At 38.2% G+C, this 18,227-nt stretch overlaps 1 protein-coding gene across 1 annotated transcript in view; it reads right to left on the bottom strand.

Moving 5' to 3' along the window:
- GUCY2C (guanylate cyclase 2C) overlaps positions 1-18,227 on the bottom strand; it is a 92,966-nt gene that overhangs the window by 54,055 nt on the left and 20,684 nt on the right. The window contains exons 6-10 of the mRNA XM_034403390.3: positions 12,087-12,183; positions 6,749-6,881; positions 6,018-6,153; positions 5,312-5,394; positions 2,591-2,702 (exon numbers count right to left, since the gene is read on the bottom strand). Coding sequence (XP_034259281.1) covers positions 2,591-2,702; positions 5,312-5,394; positions 6,018-6,153; positions 6,749-6,881; positions 12,087-12,183 — 561 coding nt within the window. The remainder of the gene's footprint in view (positions 1-2,590; positions 2,703-5,311; positions 5,395-6,017; positions 6,154-6,748; positions 6,882-12,086; positions 12,184-18,227) is intronic.

Below are 18,227 nucleotides of genomic sequence, written 5' to 3'. Positions count from 1 at the left end.
GTATTATACTGAAACTATGTAAGAGTTTGAAAGAGGCATATCAGCTATTGGATAACATTTGCAGTCTGTTCTCAGTCTGCATCCAAAATGCCCCATATTTATCAGAATCTTGGCATTTATTGATATACCATATTTTTCCCAGAAAGGGTACATTAAATATGATAGATCTGTCAAGGATGACAATAAAACCTGGTATGGGAAATGAGAGGACCTTTCCATATCTAATGGAAATTATAGCATGCAAGATTAAAGTTTAACAGGAATCAGGAGTGAAACAAACAATTGGAAAATCCCTACCCACCTCGATACAATTTTGATAACTTCCTGAGCTAAATAAATAGCTTTCTGTTTATTGAGTCCTCTGTGTAAGGCTTTTTAATAATCTGCTAGGCTCCAGATGTGTGAGTTTAACACAATTGGAGAACTGTAATTTGGGGAAGACTAAGCTAATACTATAAGTCAACTATCAGTTACTCCTACTGCTGACATATAGAGAGGTGGGGGGGATTGGGGGTCAAAGCAGTGAGTTTGTATCATTCCCTCTGGGACACGTAACTTTGAGAGCCATTCTAGGATATGTAACATCTGCAATTAGGAGGATAGACTATATACAATTTTATAAACTCTGCACATTCATTCATTACCTGTTGGGAAATTTATTGAGTAGCTGAAGATCACTTCTCTTTTAACACTAGATAATATGACTCACAATTATGCTAAGAAGTTAATGTGTTTTATCAGCCTTGCCTGTTATTCCATAGTAGCACAACAAATGATTATTTGTTGTGGTGCAGCCGCACTGATTATGGTGAGGGATCTATAATCCTTTCCATATGGGGGCACATTTAGAATTTTGAGAATATACTGTGTACAAATGTATTCTAGCTTTTAAGAATATTATTTGACATCCTATAAAATTCTGGAATGGCTTTAATTAGAAATTAGGGCAAAATATTAAAAGGTTTTACAATATCAGTTCCAAGTTTGAAAAGCTATAAAATATACCCAGCAAGAGATGTTAACCATTTGTTATCAAATACATTATTAATTAATTTCCAGTTCAAAATACTCTTTGTAGATCTCATAGAATGGATAATATTTGATCTTGTGACCATCCTAACCTTTCAAACTTATTTCTCAAGGTCAACCATAGTGTTTCCATAGCAACAACTCTTTATTTAATAAGCAGGGTTTTTTTCTTCAACCTGGGAGGATAAAAGAAGGAGTGGCAAACATAGGAAAATTATTTCTCCATCCAGGAATAAGCCAACTGCTATGAGCTCTTGATCATGCAGAAAGGGGATACTTACAGGTCAAACCAAATAAATCATTGCAATGCCTGAAAAAGTTATATGATGATACAATGTTTTGTATTTGATATTTATATTTGATTAATTATAAATTGCTTTGGAACTGAGGTTGGCATTCAAAACAGAAAAACATTTTTATGAGAATATACCTATATATCTAAGTCAGGGGTCCCCAACCTTGGCAACTTTAAGCCTGGAGGACTTCAACTCCCAGAATTTCCCAGCCAGCTTTGCTGGAGAATTTTGGGAGTTGAAGTCCTCCAGGCTTAAAGTTGCCAAGGTTGGAGACCTCTGATCTAAGTCATTTTATTATCTATCCTATTGATGCATATTTCATTGACTTTGTTCTCATATAACAGTGAACCTTTGTTTTTAACTGTGATTGGTTGAAATCAACAAAGTAATTATGTCTTGTTGGATCAATTCCTGGTTTCTTCCATTTTATCTATACTTGTTTTGCACATCTATAATTGGTTTGAGATTATAGGAGAAAAATAACAAATCAGTAATTCAGAAAACCAAAAAGAATTGATTCCTGCTTGTAATTTATACTGTAGCATGTAAGGAACATAACCTTGTTTGAAATGCAGATAGTCCTTGTTTAGTAAGCACAACTGTGACTGGCAACTTGGTCATTAAGCAAAGCAGTTAATGAACCTGCAACTGTTCTTACTTCCGCCATCCCTTGCTTTACAGACCTGCAAAGGCTGTAAATGAGAGGATTAGTTGCAAAGTTGCTTTCTCATCACCGTTGTAACTGCAAATGGTCGTTAAATGAGGCAAACACCAAACAACGACTAGCTGTATGCAGAAACTATTACCTAGGCAAAGGGGCTGATACATTTTCAACAAGATAATGTTCAGAAGTGGCTCAAACAGATACATACACACATTATGAATTATGGCAATTGCAAATGACTGATTCCATTTGTAGATATCTTTCTTAAGAATTACTGTATTTTTCACTCCATAAGACACACCTGACCATAAGACGCAACTAGGTTTAGAGGAGGAAAACAAGAAAGAAAATATCAGGCGGAGCCTGAGAGGACACAGATAGGTGTCCTCTCATGTGCCAGCTCTGCCTATTGACTCCTGCACTGCGGAAAAGGCACAGAAGAGGCGGGCAATGACAAAGACAGAAGAGGTGGGGTTCAGCACTGTAAAAGGACCCCGCCACCACGGCCCGGCTGCTATTCACCAAAGGACCGGCACTATTTTTGGGGTGGTGGCGGTAGAAGTATGTCTTATGGAACGAAAAATATGGTAGATTGGCTCACCCGTGTTAGGAGTATCCGTAGGTAGCATGTTTTTTTTCCAGATGAATGCAGGCGTTGTTGTCTTCACAACAGTTTTGTTCAAATTTGTGTCAAACCACAGGAGGGGTTTAAACTGGAAGAAGAAAAGAGAAGGAGGTTTCACTCTGAGGCTTCTTTCCCCTAGTTTACTAGTGATTAAAAGTAATTTTCTCAGACTCCTCCTTTGATCTTTTCAGTCTCCTTTCTGTATCCCACCTATCTCATATTGAGCTCTTGTATAAATTATTAGTCAAAGTATAAAGGAGTCTTTTGCTTAATGACCATCCAAGCCCCTTTGATTTCCTTTACTTGAATTGCAGTAAACCAGGAAAATTCCTAGGAAGGGGGCAATGGCAAACATCGCCAAGAAAACTGCAGAGACTTGTCCAGGCAGTCACTCAAAGGCACAGCAAAAACAATAAAAGGAAAACTCTACATTTCCCATTTCATTTTAATCAGGCAACAATGTTTACCAGCTTCAAATTACTCTAAATTGTACATCAATTTTAAGCTATGGTTTAATATACTATTCTGCTTTTGCTCCAAGGTAAGAATAGGACTGTTGTTTGGGCCTGTCTGGATGACTGTGGCTCAGTAATAAAGAATGTGCTTTCTATGCAGAAGTTTGCAGATTTAATCTCTGGCTCTACAGGTATAATGGGCGAAAATCCTGCCTGACGTACATCTGCTAGTTAATGTACTTATTTTAATGTAGTGTCTAATTTTTTGTTCAGATTAAAATGAAAATAGTAATTAACATAGGCGTCTATCTAATATGTTTCCTCCCGAAATGTAAGCACTAAGGAGTATTTAAAGTGCTAAAGATATAAATTTTATACTTAAAGGAGAGACTCCAGGGGTCCTACAAAGCTATTAGGAAGTCCAAATATTGTGACTTGTGACTGCATGACTGTAACTTTTTGCTTGTATCCTTGTGATTTATATTGATATTGATTGTTTTTTAGTATGATTTGATTGCTTATTGTACCATATGACTGTCACTGGGTGTTGTGCCTTGTGATTCTCAATGAGTGTATCTTGTCTTTTTATGTACACTGAGAGTATATGCATCAAAGACAAATTCTTGTGTGTCCAATCACACTAAAATGAATTCTATCATTCTATCTATCTATCATATTCATGGGCAAAGAACTTTATAATCCTTAATAACCTTATACATAAGGATAAAAATTAATATAGTTAGCAAGATGAATAGCCTCTTCTGATATATGCCTCATATGTGGGGTGCCGCAAAGGTCAGTCCTCTCGCCCCTCCTGTTCAACATTTATGTGAAGCCGCTGGGCGAGATCATCCGTGATTTCGGGGTGAAGTACCACCAGTACGCTGATGACACCCAGCTGTACATCTCCACCCCGGATCACCCCAACAATGCCCTTGAAGTGATGTCCCAGTGCCTGGAGGCCGTGCAGATCTGGATGGGGAAGAATAGGCTCAGGCTCTACCCATCCAAGACCGAGTGGCTGCGGTTTCCAACGTCCCGATATAGTCAGTTGGCGCCATCAATGACTATTGGGGGCGAATCATTGGCCCCCACAGAGAGGGCTCGCAACTTGGGCATCCTCCTGGATTCATGGCTGTCTTTAGAAGAGCATTTGATGGCCGTGACTGGGAGGATTTTTCATCAGGTTTGCCTGATTCACCAGTTGTGTCCCTTTCTGGATTGGGACTCCTTACGCACGGTCACTCATGCCCTCATCACTTTCCGCCTGGACTATTGTAACGCTCTCTACATGGGGCTCCCCTTGAGGAGCACCCGGAGGCTCCAACTGGCACAGAGTGCAGCCGCGCAGGTGGTAATGGGAGCGACATGGCGTTCCCATGTAACACCTCTCCTGCGCGAGCTGCACTGGCTCCTGGTGGTCTTCTGGATGCACTTCAAGGTTTTGGTTACCATCTTTAGAGTGCTCCGTGGCTTAGGATCTGGTTACCTATGGGACCACCTACTACCACCAATAGCCTCCCACCAGTCGGTACGCTCTCATAGAGAAGGGCTCCTCCGGGTGCCGTCAGCCAAACAATGTCGACTGGTGGCCCCTAGGGGGAGAGCCTTCTCTGTGGGGGCACCTACTATCTGGAATGAGCTCCCCCCGGAGATACGGAGGATCCTGGATCTGCGCACCTTCCACCGCGCTTTGAAGACCTTTTTATTCCACAAGGCGGGCCTGGCCTAATCTTTTCCCTCTTTTCTTTTTAATATGCAAATTTTAATCTGTTTTTTAAATGATTGGGGTGTTTTAATTTGTCTGGGCCAAATTGTTTAATTCGATTTTTTCCTGTTTTTAAATTTTGTATTTATGTATTTTACTGTTTGGCTGTTCACCGCCCTGAGTCCTTCGGGAGTAGGGCGGTATACAAATCAAATAAAGATAAAGATAAAGAAGATAAAGATATACACCTGGATTAATTTGTGTACCAGTTGGAACATTTCTGTATCAGGACCCCTGTTTATAGTCATTCGTACTTTTGGGTATCTCTTGATTGAACTACTGCAATTCACTCTATATGGGGCTGTTCTTGAAGCCTACCCAGACTCCCCTCCCCCTTAACATCAATACTGCAACGTTACATGATTCAGTACCTGGACAACTATGACTAACTTCTCCGAGTGATTGAATCTCTAGTCAGTGATTGGTTCATTAATTCTTGCTAAAAGTATAGTTTCACAATAAGATTGTACTCACTTCATTATCCGTTGATGTGTACAGAATACTGAAATTGACATCAATATCTCCATATCTATCCAAGATTCGAGGACCTAAAATACCTAAGGGGGAAAAAATCATATTAACCTGTAAGTTTCAGTCAACAAGTGATATTAATTTACTATATAGTAAATTAATTAGACTAATAGTAAATAATAATAAAATTAGATGCAGAGAATGCCTTTGACAATTTGTACTGGATGGCAGATAAATGGTTGTTTTAACATGACCTATTGGAAAATTATTAAGGAGAATTTAAAAATCAAAGCATAGAACAATAGCAGAAAGATATAATTATCAATGGATCTCCTCTTTGCAGTTATAAAAATGGAATGAGATATAGCTTACTATTTAGTTTGTGCTTTTTTATCTACATGTTTAAAAGTTTTAATAAAACATAGTAAAGTATAATCAAATTATTTTTGAAAAAGTGTTTCATTTACCCTGTATTGATAAGATGTTTCATCCTCATTATTTGTAAGGTAACATTAAGAAACCTCTTCATAAACTCTATGTTTGGTACTTAATTTTGCACAGTACCAATTTGATCCCTATAGATATTTATGGATTGCAACGTTTAGAAAATTAACCAAGAATCCTGAGAGTTGCAGTCCTAAAACATTTGCCAATTTTAAGAGGGCTGCATAGGCTATCCATAATAATCTAAAAGAAGACCTATAATTACCTTGAAATGTGATATTCCGGAATTGGTCAATCAAATCAACAGGACAAACTGATTCTTGTCTGGACAAAAGGACTTTCAAAGCATGTCCAAAGAGTAAAACAGCATCCAGGTATCCCAGAAGGATGTCGTTTTTCAGCTAGAAGCAGTAAAAGGAGAGTTAGATCCTAAGAGATTCTTGGATGAAAAATAGCATATGGTGTATTTTTATTCATTTTTATTCAGGATGTGTTTTTCTCTAAATTGTTAGGGTATCAACGGAGTCATTGCTTTGGTACTGCTTTTTTTTGTTTTTCTCCTTCAAGTTTTATTCAGAATTCTACATAAATACACATATTTTGTGTATATGGGTGAAGAACATGCCCACATTTGTTTGTGGTTCTTGATACCTCCCTTCTCCCCTCTGAGACTTGTTTAAAAAAAAAAAATCCCAAGTAAATGAACTACTTAAACAAATTAATAAGCCTTGTCCTCTTCCAGAAAATTATATGGATTATGTGAGTATAATCTTGTTCAACATGCGAAGTATTGGATAAGGTGAGTAATTTTAGGAGAGGAACCTGTACAGATAATTGACAAAGAAGGTCGTAGGTAGTGGAAAGTGAAGAACAAATTCAATAGCACTAGAAATGTTCAAAGCAACTGGACTGCGGCTGGTAGATGTAGTTCAGCCATTAAGTCCATGAAACTAGCCAAAAAATCTCTTGTATCCAGAATGCAAATAAAAGAGTTACCAAATTGATCTTCTCGGCATCCATGAGAGTCCTACTATGATTTAAAATTGAGCTGTAATTTGCTGGTGCAAGAGTCAGAACAAGGACATTCTGCATGTAGCTATCTGTGTGACTATTTTCATAAGAAAAGTTACTGAAAAGAAAGCACAAATACCTGTATGTAGTAAGTAGCAAAAAGAATACAGTCAAACATTATTCAGCCACCACAGAGAGTTTCTCTAGTAAAAAAATCATTTATCAAAGCAAGAAGCGAGCTTTTTTTCAGAATCTATGTGGCAGAAACAATATTTAGCTCATATACATATGATATAAAGGTAGCATTTAATAACTCAAGATGGGATCTATATATATTGTTTGTTCAATACTGAAGCAAATGAAATATCATAGGATTTGACCTGGACATGCAAGGATTCAAGTGTCATGCATATAATATAATAGTTCCATGTTTCTTATTGTCTCATTCAAATGATGGTCACTTCAAACAGGGAGCATAAACAGCAGTCATTCTGCCTGCATCTAGTCAGAGCATCTCAAGAAAAGGCATTTTTAAACCTGAACTTTCCAACAAAAACGATGGTACCTATGAAAACAATAGGGTATCTAGGGGTAAAATATCACAGTGTTTCACACAGCACACCTTTTCTTAACAGTTTCCCAAACTATTATCATCTCCAATTTTCAATATCAGAGAAATAATTTTTCATGATTTCATTTTTGTTGTAATTGTTTTTGTTGTAATATTTTAACTGAAATGTATTAAATAATTAATTAAATTCATTTGCGTGCCTCTTCATATATCCAAGAGCTGTTGCAGGAATATAAGAAATGTTCAATACAAATATAACAATACAATAAACATTCAATATCATAAATGTTTATGAAGTGTGGAAAACAGCAAGAAATATACAAAATATACAATATACAAAATATTTGTATATTGAAGATCATTTCAGTAAATACTTGAAACAAAATGCAAACACTTGTTTTGTAATATAGTTTTATAATTATTGTCTGTTTTAAATGTGGAAATCATAAAATTTTTGAACACAAGTAACCTTTCTACCCCACGTAAAAGGCAGCAAAACTTTATTGAATTGATTTAATTTATGGTATGTGTTAACATAAGTACTGTGAACAAAATGCATAATAAAAGACTCAAACTACATAAAATTATTCGTCTATATAAAGAAAGGAAATAGTTCAAATGAAATTTATCAGTCATGTATTACAACTTGTCAAATGCTTATCTTTCTGTTTTAGCATTTAAAGGCAGCCAGTTAGAGGAAGTATAGTGATATATTGTGATTCATCATCTATACACCATGTATAGTTCCAAGAAAATGTGTACTTCAGAAGTTCCTGTTTGAAACATAGGCACAAGTTATCTATCCATTAGTCTTAGTTTCCTCCATCTCTCATATCAATACTGGTTTACGTTATAGGGAACATTACACAGTATTTTGAAATAATATTAATATCCCAACTCACTGAACTCTATATGAGTGCTAAATAAGTAACAGGGATAAATAAACCTGCATTTTTGATGCAGATTTGTATTTCGTTTGTCAAATTGCTGGCTGTCTTACAAGCAGACAATGTATATCCCATGCCAAAAGATCTTGTAAAACAATTGCAGTGTCATGTGTGAAATGAGCATTTCCTCACTACTGAGTTGAAGTGTTCTCTGCTCATCCTTGAGGCAACAGAAAACTACGCCAGCATGACATGTGCTAACCCCTTTGCTGATCTATATCCCACCTCTCTTGCCTCTCTTGCAAGTAACTGTCAATCATGTTTTCCTCATTAAATATATGTAGGGCATGACAGGCAAAGTTACTGACAACCTTCTCAAGTACGTATGTCATCATCTAGCATGAAAACAATAGTCATGGCAATACAGCACAAATGGACACAGAGGAATGATGCCATAGTTTTTCCTTTGCTAGTTGCCAGACGCATATCAAATAAAGTGTGTGTGTGCGTGCGTGGGTGCGTGCGTGCATGCATGCGTGCATGCATACATACAGGTGTATTTTTAAAAAATTCCTTCAGACCCCTATGGGTGGTATGTGATTGCCTCAATCTCAGGTGCTTTGTCAGAGGCCTGGGAGTTACAGGGTTGCATGCAGTATTTTAATTGTTCCTACCACTATCCTTTTCTGCATAAAAAGCTCTGATGCTGTTCCTGGGATCTGTTGGAGCCACTCTCCCAGTTTAGGAGTCACCGTGATATGCAAATTTAGTTTAATTAGAGCATCCGCATGATATAAAGTTTAATACTTTTATTATGGATAAAACCATAATAAAAACATCATAATACGGAGTCTTAGAATTTTAATGGGATAGATATTATAATTCGATAACTAAGGAAGCTAATCATTTAATTGCTTCTGATGTGGCTGCAATGAGATTATCCCAGGTGCCTTGAAATTTCCTGAGGAAACATTCTATATGTGTTATAGTTTGCTCTGGAGCATCACAGTCGCATTGTGGGCCATTCCTCACTTAAAGAGCTTTGCCTTAGGTCTTAGTTCTTGATGGTGGTGATAAGGGAAACATTTAGAATTTCTCTTTTCCTATCCTTTTTTTTATATTGTCACTAACTGCCAGCTCTGCAATTTCTCCTCTTCTGGAAGGAAAGGTATGGGGGTGAGGGGTGGGAAGATAGATCTGTCTTGGAATTTTAATATTAACATTTAGTCTTTATACTGTTATACTATTATACTAATGACTATTTTAGGCACAATTATACTATTTACCAAAGCTTCATCCAGCTCTTGTGGGAGTAAATGCCACAAATATAAGACACATTTTTGTGGTGAGGTTTCTTTTATCTCTGGCTCACCCTTTTTAAGAAGCCTTGCTTTCTGGGACTTCACTTTTTCTGTTGACATTCCTTTTACCTCTGGGACTTTTGACAGATTCAAGAATTTCTGGCATATTGCTTTTGCTCTTCAGGTAGTCAAATAATCCTCCAATAATTCAGCCTTTCTCTTTCTCATCTCAGATTGATGCTCTTGAACCCAAAATCTGTCTGAACATGTCTCTGGGCTGGACAGAAATATTCAAGAAATATTTTTTTCTCCTACTGCTACTTAATTTATAACCAATTTGATTCCTGAATAGGATGCAAGAACCATTTGCCTAAGACATCTGTCACCCCATTGTCCACAAGAGATGATCTGGCTGGTTGGGTGGATATCTCCTTCATACCTCACTGTAGCATACAGTATATGCCCCTCAAAAAACTGTCCATTTGGTAGAATAGGAGACCATATGAGATAGAAACTGTGTATCATTCAGTCAACAGTATATGATAGCTGTACTCCTACTAGAGCCTCCAAAGAAAATTAAAATTCATTTACAGAAAAAACCTAGGGATGCCTAAATCCACCAAATGAATCAAATAACCTTTCTTGTGAGTAGCAAGAACATTCTCTCAATCCCTGCCCTAGATGTACTGGATTACTTCTGTCAGAATAAAAATACCCACTTGCCACCTGAGTCATCCCTATCACAGGCAAAAGTCACAAACAAAATTATAGAGAAATCTAAAAAGCTTTCCATCTTATGGAGGCTAAAGATGACAAAAGCTCAGGAAGCCAGCCAGAAAGCAAAGATAAGGAAGATAAGGTAAGGAAAGAAAGATAAGGAAATCTCCTAAATCACAATACTATGTCAGACCCCCTCAAAAAATTCCACATCTAGGAAGATCTGCACATCAAACATGCACCTCGTGATCAAAGTCCATTTTGGATTTCACACAGCCCCATGGCAACAGCACCTCAATTTGCACATCTAACACACTTCACAATCAAAGCCCTTTGTCACTATAAATACTTCTACTCTCAGTTTCCTAATCTTCTATATAGCATAACAGAGTTGGAAGGGACTTTGGAGGTCATTTAATCCAGTCCCCTGCTCGAGCAGGAGAGTCTACACCATTTCAGACAAATGGCTATCCAGTCTCTTCCTGAAAGTCTCCAGTGATGGGTCACCCACAACTTCTGAAGGCAATCCATTCCTCTGGTTTATTGTTTGTGATCACCATTAGGAAATTTCTCCTTAGTTCTAGGAGAACTAAGACTTAGGAACAGCTTCATTAAATTCTCTGATTACTGAATCACAGACAGTTTTCAATTATTATATTCAGTTTTCCAGCCTCCATTCTTCAAGCTAGTAGTATTGTGGCACTGATATAATTTATAAGGCAAACAACCTCTCTTTGAACCCTCCAAGCCTTTGCTGCTCTTTGTTAAATCTTGGCCTTGGCTAGTGTCAGAAGATTTACAACATGATGACAAAAGCTCTCAGGCCTATAATTGCCTTCTTTCTAGTCTTGCAAAGGACACAGAGACTGCGTTTTGTTAATAAACATCTCAGATAAGTAGCAAAACCCTAAGAAAACCTAATGTGCAGGAACATAAATTATATGGATGCAAACTCCGTTGCTTATCCCCTTAAATCCTTAAACAAATGGGGGGGAAATACCATAACGGTACTGAAAAAGAAAAATGGTGATAGTCAAGTAGGACAGATCACATCCCTTCCAGTCATCTTTCCTGAATCTCCTTAGAGAAGCAGTAAAAATGCCAGTTACACCATGAAATGCTTAGAAAGCAAAATAATGTTGATAATACTTGAAAGCTAAAAGTGTTATGGGAAACAAGGCCAAGAAAGGTAGCACTTCAAATAACAACAATAATATTTATTCCACACAGCTTTTTTTTTTGCAAATAAACCATTGTCTTTGTAGTTCTACTTTTTTTATCTCTATCATAGCTATTCCTAGCCTCACAGATTATATGTGTATTTTCTTTGCATAAACCTGGGGTTATGCAGCCAATTTATGCTTCGGATGGAAGTGTTGCTGGTCTCTTTTACTAATGAACTTTAGTAGATATTTTTTTCCTAGAGTACATATCTTTGGCCCTGCAGCATTACACCCCTGAGTACATAACAAATCATGCTAGAAATCATGGATTTTAAAACAAATTCTACCCCCTCAGACTTCGAGCATAAAAATTACTAACTTGGACATCAATGGAGAAGAAATTACTCTCCCTCCCTCCATAAGGGAATTCACCAATTCTAAAGCAAATATTCATTTGCATAAGTTTTACAGAATTTAAAAATAAATTTAATTTGTGAGTTACTTTAGAACAGAATATATATAAAATCCCCTTCTCCCCCTAATGGGTGGTATTTGTCTTCCTCAATCTAGGATCCTGAGAGTTTGAGGGTTCGGAGTAGTATTTTAGCTGAAGGAATAAACACATCTGTATCCAGATTCCATGGTTTTCTTTTATTATTCTTTATTGTTTCATAAAATTTGTACCTGTGAAGATCTATCAGGATGAAAACTATATTCTCATCCACCTCTTTATTCTCAAGGGCTATTTTGATATCATCTGGAATACCACATGTGATGATTACTGTTAAAAGAAAGTAAGACAGGGAGAGAAATAAGAAGTAATAAATATTGTACTATTTTTTTTAAAGAAATATCTTATGTTTAGAACATGAAATAACATTAAAGCAGTAAAACTATTGGGAATCTAGTACACTAAAAAAAGCAAAACCAGAAAGGGTTAATACAAAAGTTGAAACTTAGTATTCTGATGGTTATCAAGAAAGAGTATAGACTTCCTCTATTTTATTGTTAAAGGAATTTATGTTGACTGGCTCTTCATAATTCCTCTCTGGACAAAGAGAAATTTTGAGATCACCCTCATGTGCTCCATATAGTTGTTCTTGTGGGAAAATGATAACAAATCAGATTCTTCTTCTTAACTTTATTCCTCATATTGTCTCAATCACCCCTTAGACAGGTCATACACAAACCACCTTTAATCAACTGACAATTCTCAAAATAAAGGAAATGATTAAAAACACCTTACTGCCCCCATCAGGGAAATGGAACCCCTTCAAGATTAAATCACAATACCAGTCCCCTTACAATAAAACCACAGTTAGAAATGCTTGTTAACTGCTTTTCAGCTATTAGCAGGGATGAAATGCTACTGGTTAGGACCGGTTCAGGCAAACCGGTAGCAGAGATTGGGGCTGGTTTGCCGAACCGGTAGCAACCGCTGGCTAGCCATGCCCCCAAACCCGTCTGCGGCCCACAGTTCTGTCATGCTTCTCTGCCCTCCACACGGCCTTCCCAGCATCCCCATGGCCAGCTTGCGAAGGCAGGCAAGTGGAAGGCCATGCGGAAGGCAGGCAAGCGTAGCAGGGCTATGGGGAAGGGAGTAGGCTGCTAGCTCCCTTTGCCGCAGCCCTGCCATGCTTGCCTGCATTCCATGCTGCCTTCCCGGCATCCCCATGGCCAACTTGCAAAGGCAGGGAAGCATGGCAGAACTGCGGGCTGCAGACGGGTTCGGGGGTGTGCAAACCAGCCCCAACCTCCATAGATAGACTGTGTTTAAAAATATTATGGAAGAGGAACAAGTTTTACTGGACAAAAGTGAGACTGATTTAAAAATGGCAGGCTACAGGAAAGATATAGAAAAAGACATTATATTGGACATACAAAAGAAACTGGCTGATATCTTAATATTTAAAACAGTTATACAAATAACAAACCAAAAGAATGATCTGGCTAATTTTCATATATTGGATTTACAAAAGAGGCTTGAAGGGTCAAAGAAAATATGTAAAGAAATCAAGTTTTAGGACATTATTTCAAGATAAAGTTTCTTAAAAAATAAAAGGAATACAAATTAGAATAGAACAGAACAGAATAGAATAGAATAAACAGAGTTGGAAGGGACCTTGAAGGTCTTCAAATTCAACCCCCTGCTTACGCAAGAAACCCTATATACCATTTCAAACAAATGGTTGTCCAATCTCATATTAAAAACTTCCAGTGTTGGAGCTTTCACGACTTCTGGAGGCAATATATAAATATAAAGCTGACTTATTTGATCAAGGTGTAACTAGATATGTTGTTATCTCTGCTAACCGCCAATGGCTGATTGGGGTTGAAATGACAAGGTTTTAAAGGATTTGTTTATAGATAAGAGGTGGGATATGGGAAGAAGAGATAATTTGCTGTATTTTAAAAGAAAGTGATAAACGCCCTATCTCAAGTTTCAGTCTCACTGGCACACATGGTTTTTCAGGAAATTATTAATTTTAGTTCAAGGCTGAAAAGTTTAACATGAAGCAAAGGAATGTAAACAAGTCAAAGACTTGCCTGTAAAGTTTGTTTTGAAATAGGAGCACTCAGAAGAAGAGTTCAAATTCAGTCCAAGTTTTAAAGAACTAGGTCCAGATTATCAGACAGTCCAAAGGAGAGCGTTTAAAGAAAAGACTCCACATATGATTGTCATACATAGCCAGACAGTCAGAAGTTATCTCCAACAAAGAGAGCCTGATTCAGGATTGTTTCCTAAATAAGGCTACAGCAGCTGTGAAACTGCCGTGAAATTACCTTCACTACCGGTTCAGGAACGGGAATGCGCGGTAGCATGTGCATGTGCCTCTTCTGCGCATGAGCAGAACCTTTTGTGCATGCACAGATGGTTAAAAAACAGGACGTAATGATGTCCTGGCGGGTAGGTGGAGCCTCCTGCTGTCAGTACTACTAATTTAGTGAATCGGATAGAACCAGGGGGGATTTCACCCTTGGGCTACAGTCAGCTGTCAATAATGTTTATTTCTTTGCTTGGACAGCTGCATAATAAACTTCACTGTGCTGCTTTCTTCTCTACTCAACAGGTACATCAGGGGTGTCAAACTCGCATCGTCACAGCGTTGTCACGTAATGTATCGGGACTTTTCCCCCCTTCGCTAAACTGGGCATGGGCGTGGCCAGTGTGTGACGCATCCAGCCCATGGGCTGTGAGTTTGATAGCCCTGTGGTACATGGATTAGAAGGCTTTACATCACCCTCATCTGATTTTTCCAGCTGCTTGGCTGGTTCCTATGTTTGATCAGTCTCACATGATTCCTGGCTCTGTTTTTCCAGGCTGAACTGAAGCAGCTTCTTCAAGACCAGTTTCAGACTCAGAAACTGGCAATGCCATTAAGTTACTAAAATTGTTTATACTTATGAAAAAGAAGAAAGCCATTTCTTTATATCTTCTTTTTATTTTATCTATCTATCTATCTATCTATATATAAAAGCAAAAACCACTCACGCATTAATCACGAAATCTCCAGAATTGTAAAACCTACAAACTTGAAATTTGCCACATACATTCCTCTTGGCTTCTAGGTGCTCAATAAGAAAGGATTTTTCGAAATAACCATCAGAGCATTAGTGTTTCCTATATTATTATAACATGCTCTGATGCTAATTAGTTAGATGTTCTACTCCCCCTCCCAACTTGAAAATAACTCTGGAGAGAATGGGATAGCATAAGGCAGGCTTCTGTGGGGCAAGCCTCATGGAGAGAAGGGGCTAGAAAGCCTGAGGGAGAGAAGGGGATAGGATAGGAGACGTTTCTGTGGGGCAAGGCTCAGGGAGAGAAGGGGAGAGGAGAGGATCTATGGGGCCAAGCCTGAGGAAAAGAAGGGGATAGGAAAGGATCTATGGGGCCAGCCTAAGGGAGAGAAGGGGAGAGGAGAGGATCTATGGAGCCAGCCTGAGGAAGAGAAAGGGGAGAGGAGAGGATCTATGGGGCAAGCCTGAGGGAGAGAAGGGGATAGAGAGGAGAAGCTTCTGTGGGGCTAGCCTGAGGGAGAGAAGGAGAGAGGAGAGGAGAGGCCGATCATAACTACTCATTAATTTTCAAAATTCTAAGTGTCGATTTATCAGGGCCTTGGTGGCGCAGCAGACTAAAGCACTGTTAAGATAACACCAGCTGCCTACAATTATTGTAAGTTCAAATCTCACCAGGCTCAAGGTTGATTCAGCCTTCCATCCTTTCAAAGGTAGGTAAAATGAGGACCCAGTTTGTGACTTTGTATAAAAAAGAACACCGCTGGGGGAGGGGGGCGAAAGCCCTACTAAGCAGGTATATACAAAAGTATGAAGGCTATTGCTTAATGCATTGTAAGCCGCCCTGAGTCTCCGGAAAAGGGCGGCATATAAATCGAACCAATAAATAAATAAATAAATAAATAAATCAAGCCTGATCACATAGTTTCATAGCAAAGCACGAGTATTCAGCTAGTTTACTATATTCTTATTTTTTTTTCTATTTTCTTTTTCTTTTCTGTCCTTTTTAAGGTGAGATCAAGGCTTACTCTTTGTGATTCTTTGTACCATTTGCACAGTGCAATGTCCTTGAGACATCCTGTTTCTGGGACACCTGTCCCCTATTATGGGAACAGAGTATCTGGTTTCAGATGGTTGGCTTCTGAACTTACCAGAATTAGTATTTATCCCACTTTTATGGTTGGAACATTCCTTTCTCCATTCCTTTAACAGTTCTCATCTTCTTTTCTCCTAATCCAGCAGCCTTGAAAGGGTCAGTGACTCTTTCTTTGCTTCTGTTTGTATTTCTGTTGATCCTGAATAGTTCTCTCTGCCTACCAACTCATCCATGGATCCTAAAGGAGGAAGGGATTTGGGAAGAAAGAATATCCATTTCCTCTAGAGCAGGGCTGTCAAACTTGTGACGACACGTTGTCATTACGTGAAAAATCAAAACTTTTTTCCCCTTTGCTAAACCAGGGGTGGGCGTGGCCAGCACGTGACATATCTGGCCCACGCACGGGCCGCAGGTTTGGCACCCCTGCTCAGCATTATGATCTTCTGTTCAGATACTTTCCAGTCCAAACCCAAAGATGTTTTCCAAAAGGCAATTGAACTTTCTTGGGGGTTTTTTTCTTTGAAAATGTTTTGCTTCTCATCCAAAAAAATTCTTCAGAACTGAACATTTCAAGGAAAAAACCATGAAAGTCCAGTTGCCTTTTGGAAAAGGACCTTTGGGACAACCATGACCTGGATGATTGAGAATCTCCATAGACATATTCCCAGTCCAGAACTCTTCCACTATAGACTACATTGGAGTGGCATGACAACAGGAAATGTCCAGTAACCAACAGCTCAAAGTGTAACATTCCATTCACTCTGGTTTAAGGAGTTTAAGGAGAATACTCATCTGTTCCAGTGGATCAGAGATATATAAGAGAGAAATGTTCACTGCTGTTAAAGGTGTCTTAAATACTGTACAATTTCATGTACATGCGGGAATCTAATTTTCTATTTATAGTTATCCAATCATCCAATCACTCACAAGCTCCTTAAGTTCAAGTTCTTCCTGCTCCAAGTTCAAAGAATTGGTAAGCGGTGAGCTTAAATCTCCATGTTTATTATAAGTGGAATGCTGCTAGCTGGGGAGTTCTGGGAGTTGAAATCCACACATCTTAATTTTGCTGAAGTTGAGAAACACTGAGCAAAACCTACACATACTATTCTTGTTACTGCTATCTGTGAATTTGTTCAGTGAAGAGTGATCTATGTTTTCTAACTAAGGTACAAAATATTCTATCTTGCATGAATATTAGCCTGTTTGTTTTGTGAGTAGGTATATTAATTACATGAAAGTTAAAATGAAAGAAAAAAAATTGCATAGGTTTGATCATGTGTGACCCTTTGTAAAATGTTTCTAGAAGTTCCAAGTTATTTTATTTTGTATGGTGGGACATGAAGCATCTAGAGGGAAAGCTAAACAGAGCTTCAAAGAGTATCAAGGGTCATAAGGTAAGATGAGGAGGGATTGTACATTCAAAACTTGCCCTCACGTCCAAGTCTGCATTGATAGTTTTCACCCTCATCAGTGGTTCTGCCAGCTTGGTGAATAAGGCATCTTTGCATGACTACAGAAAATGTCTTCAGACAACGCTGGCTCCCTCAGCCAAGAAATAGAGATGAGCACTACGCCCTAGAGTCAGACACGACTGGACCTTTTGCATGCAATGATAGATTATGAAATTCTTATAACTCCAGAAACCATCACAATCAGAATATTTACAGCAGAACCAATCTGAGTGCAAAAATTAAAAAACAGATGAAAAGACATTAGATACACAGTTGGAATAGAGGACTGGTCTCAAGCAGAATTAAACCCCTGGATAGGAAGTCCAGAAAAAGAATTACAATGGACTGTGCCCTTCATCCCCATAAGCAATGCTGACAGATTCTACTTACTAAGGAAAATAGGTGGGCATGGAATATTGCAAGTATATCATATGATTGAAGAAGAAAAAAGGGCATTGGAAAAAATCTGAAGGACAGTGAAGAAGCTAGTATAACAGGAAGGCTTAGTGAGTACTGGAGTGACCAAACTGTCATACAAGGAAGACCAAATAAAGAACAAAAAAGAGGTAAGACAAGACGTGGCCAGTACATTAAAAAATAGCAGGCAGAGAGACAATAACAGAACTTGCCAATGGCTAAGAGCAGAAAAGTTGAAGAAAGACACAGAGGGGCTAATTTTGGCTGAGCAACACCAAACCTTAAGAACAAGCATTAAGATTATGTTTAGAAGCAGCTCAGACAGATGGCTCCCTAATTAGGAGG

The sequence above is a fragment of the Pantherophis guttatus genome, chromosome 7, assembly GCF_059756535.1.
Source record: "Pantherophis guttatus breed Tessera chromosome 7, ASM5975653v1, whole genome shotgun sequence".
NCBI classification, from domain to species: domain Eukaryota; kingdom Metazoa; phylum Chordata; class Lepidosauria; order Squamata; family Colubridae; genus Pantherophis; species Pantherophis guttatus.
Note: the sequence above shows the minus strand (reverse complement) of the source record. Positions and strands in the feature narration are given on the sequence as shown.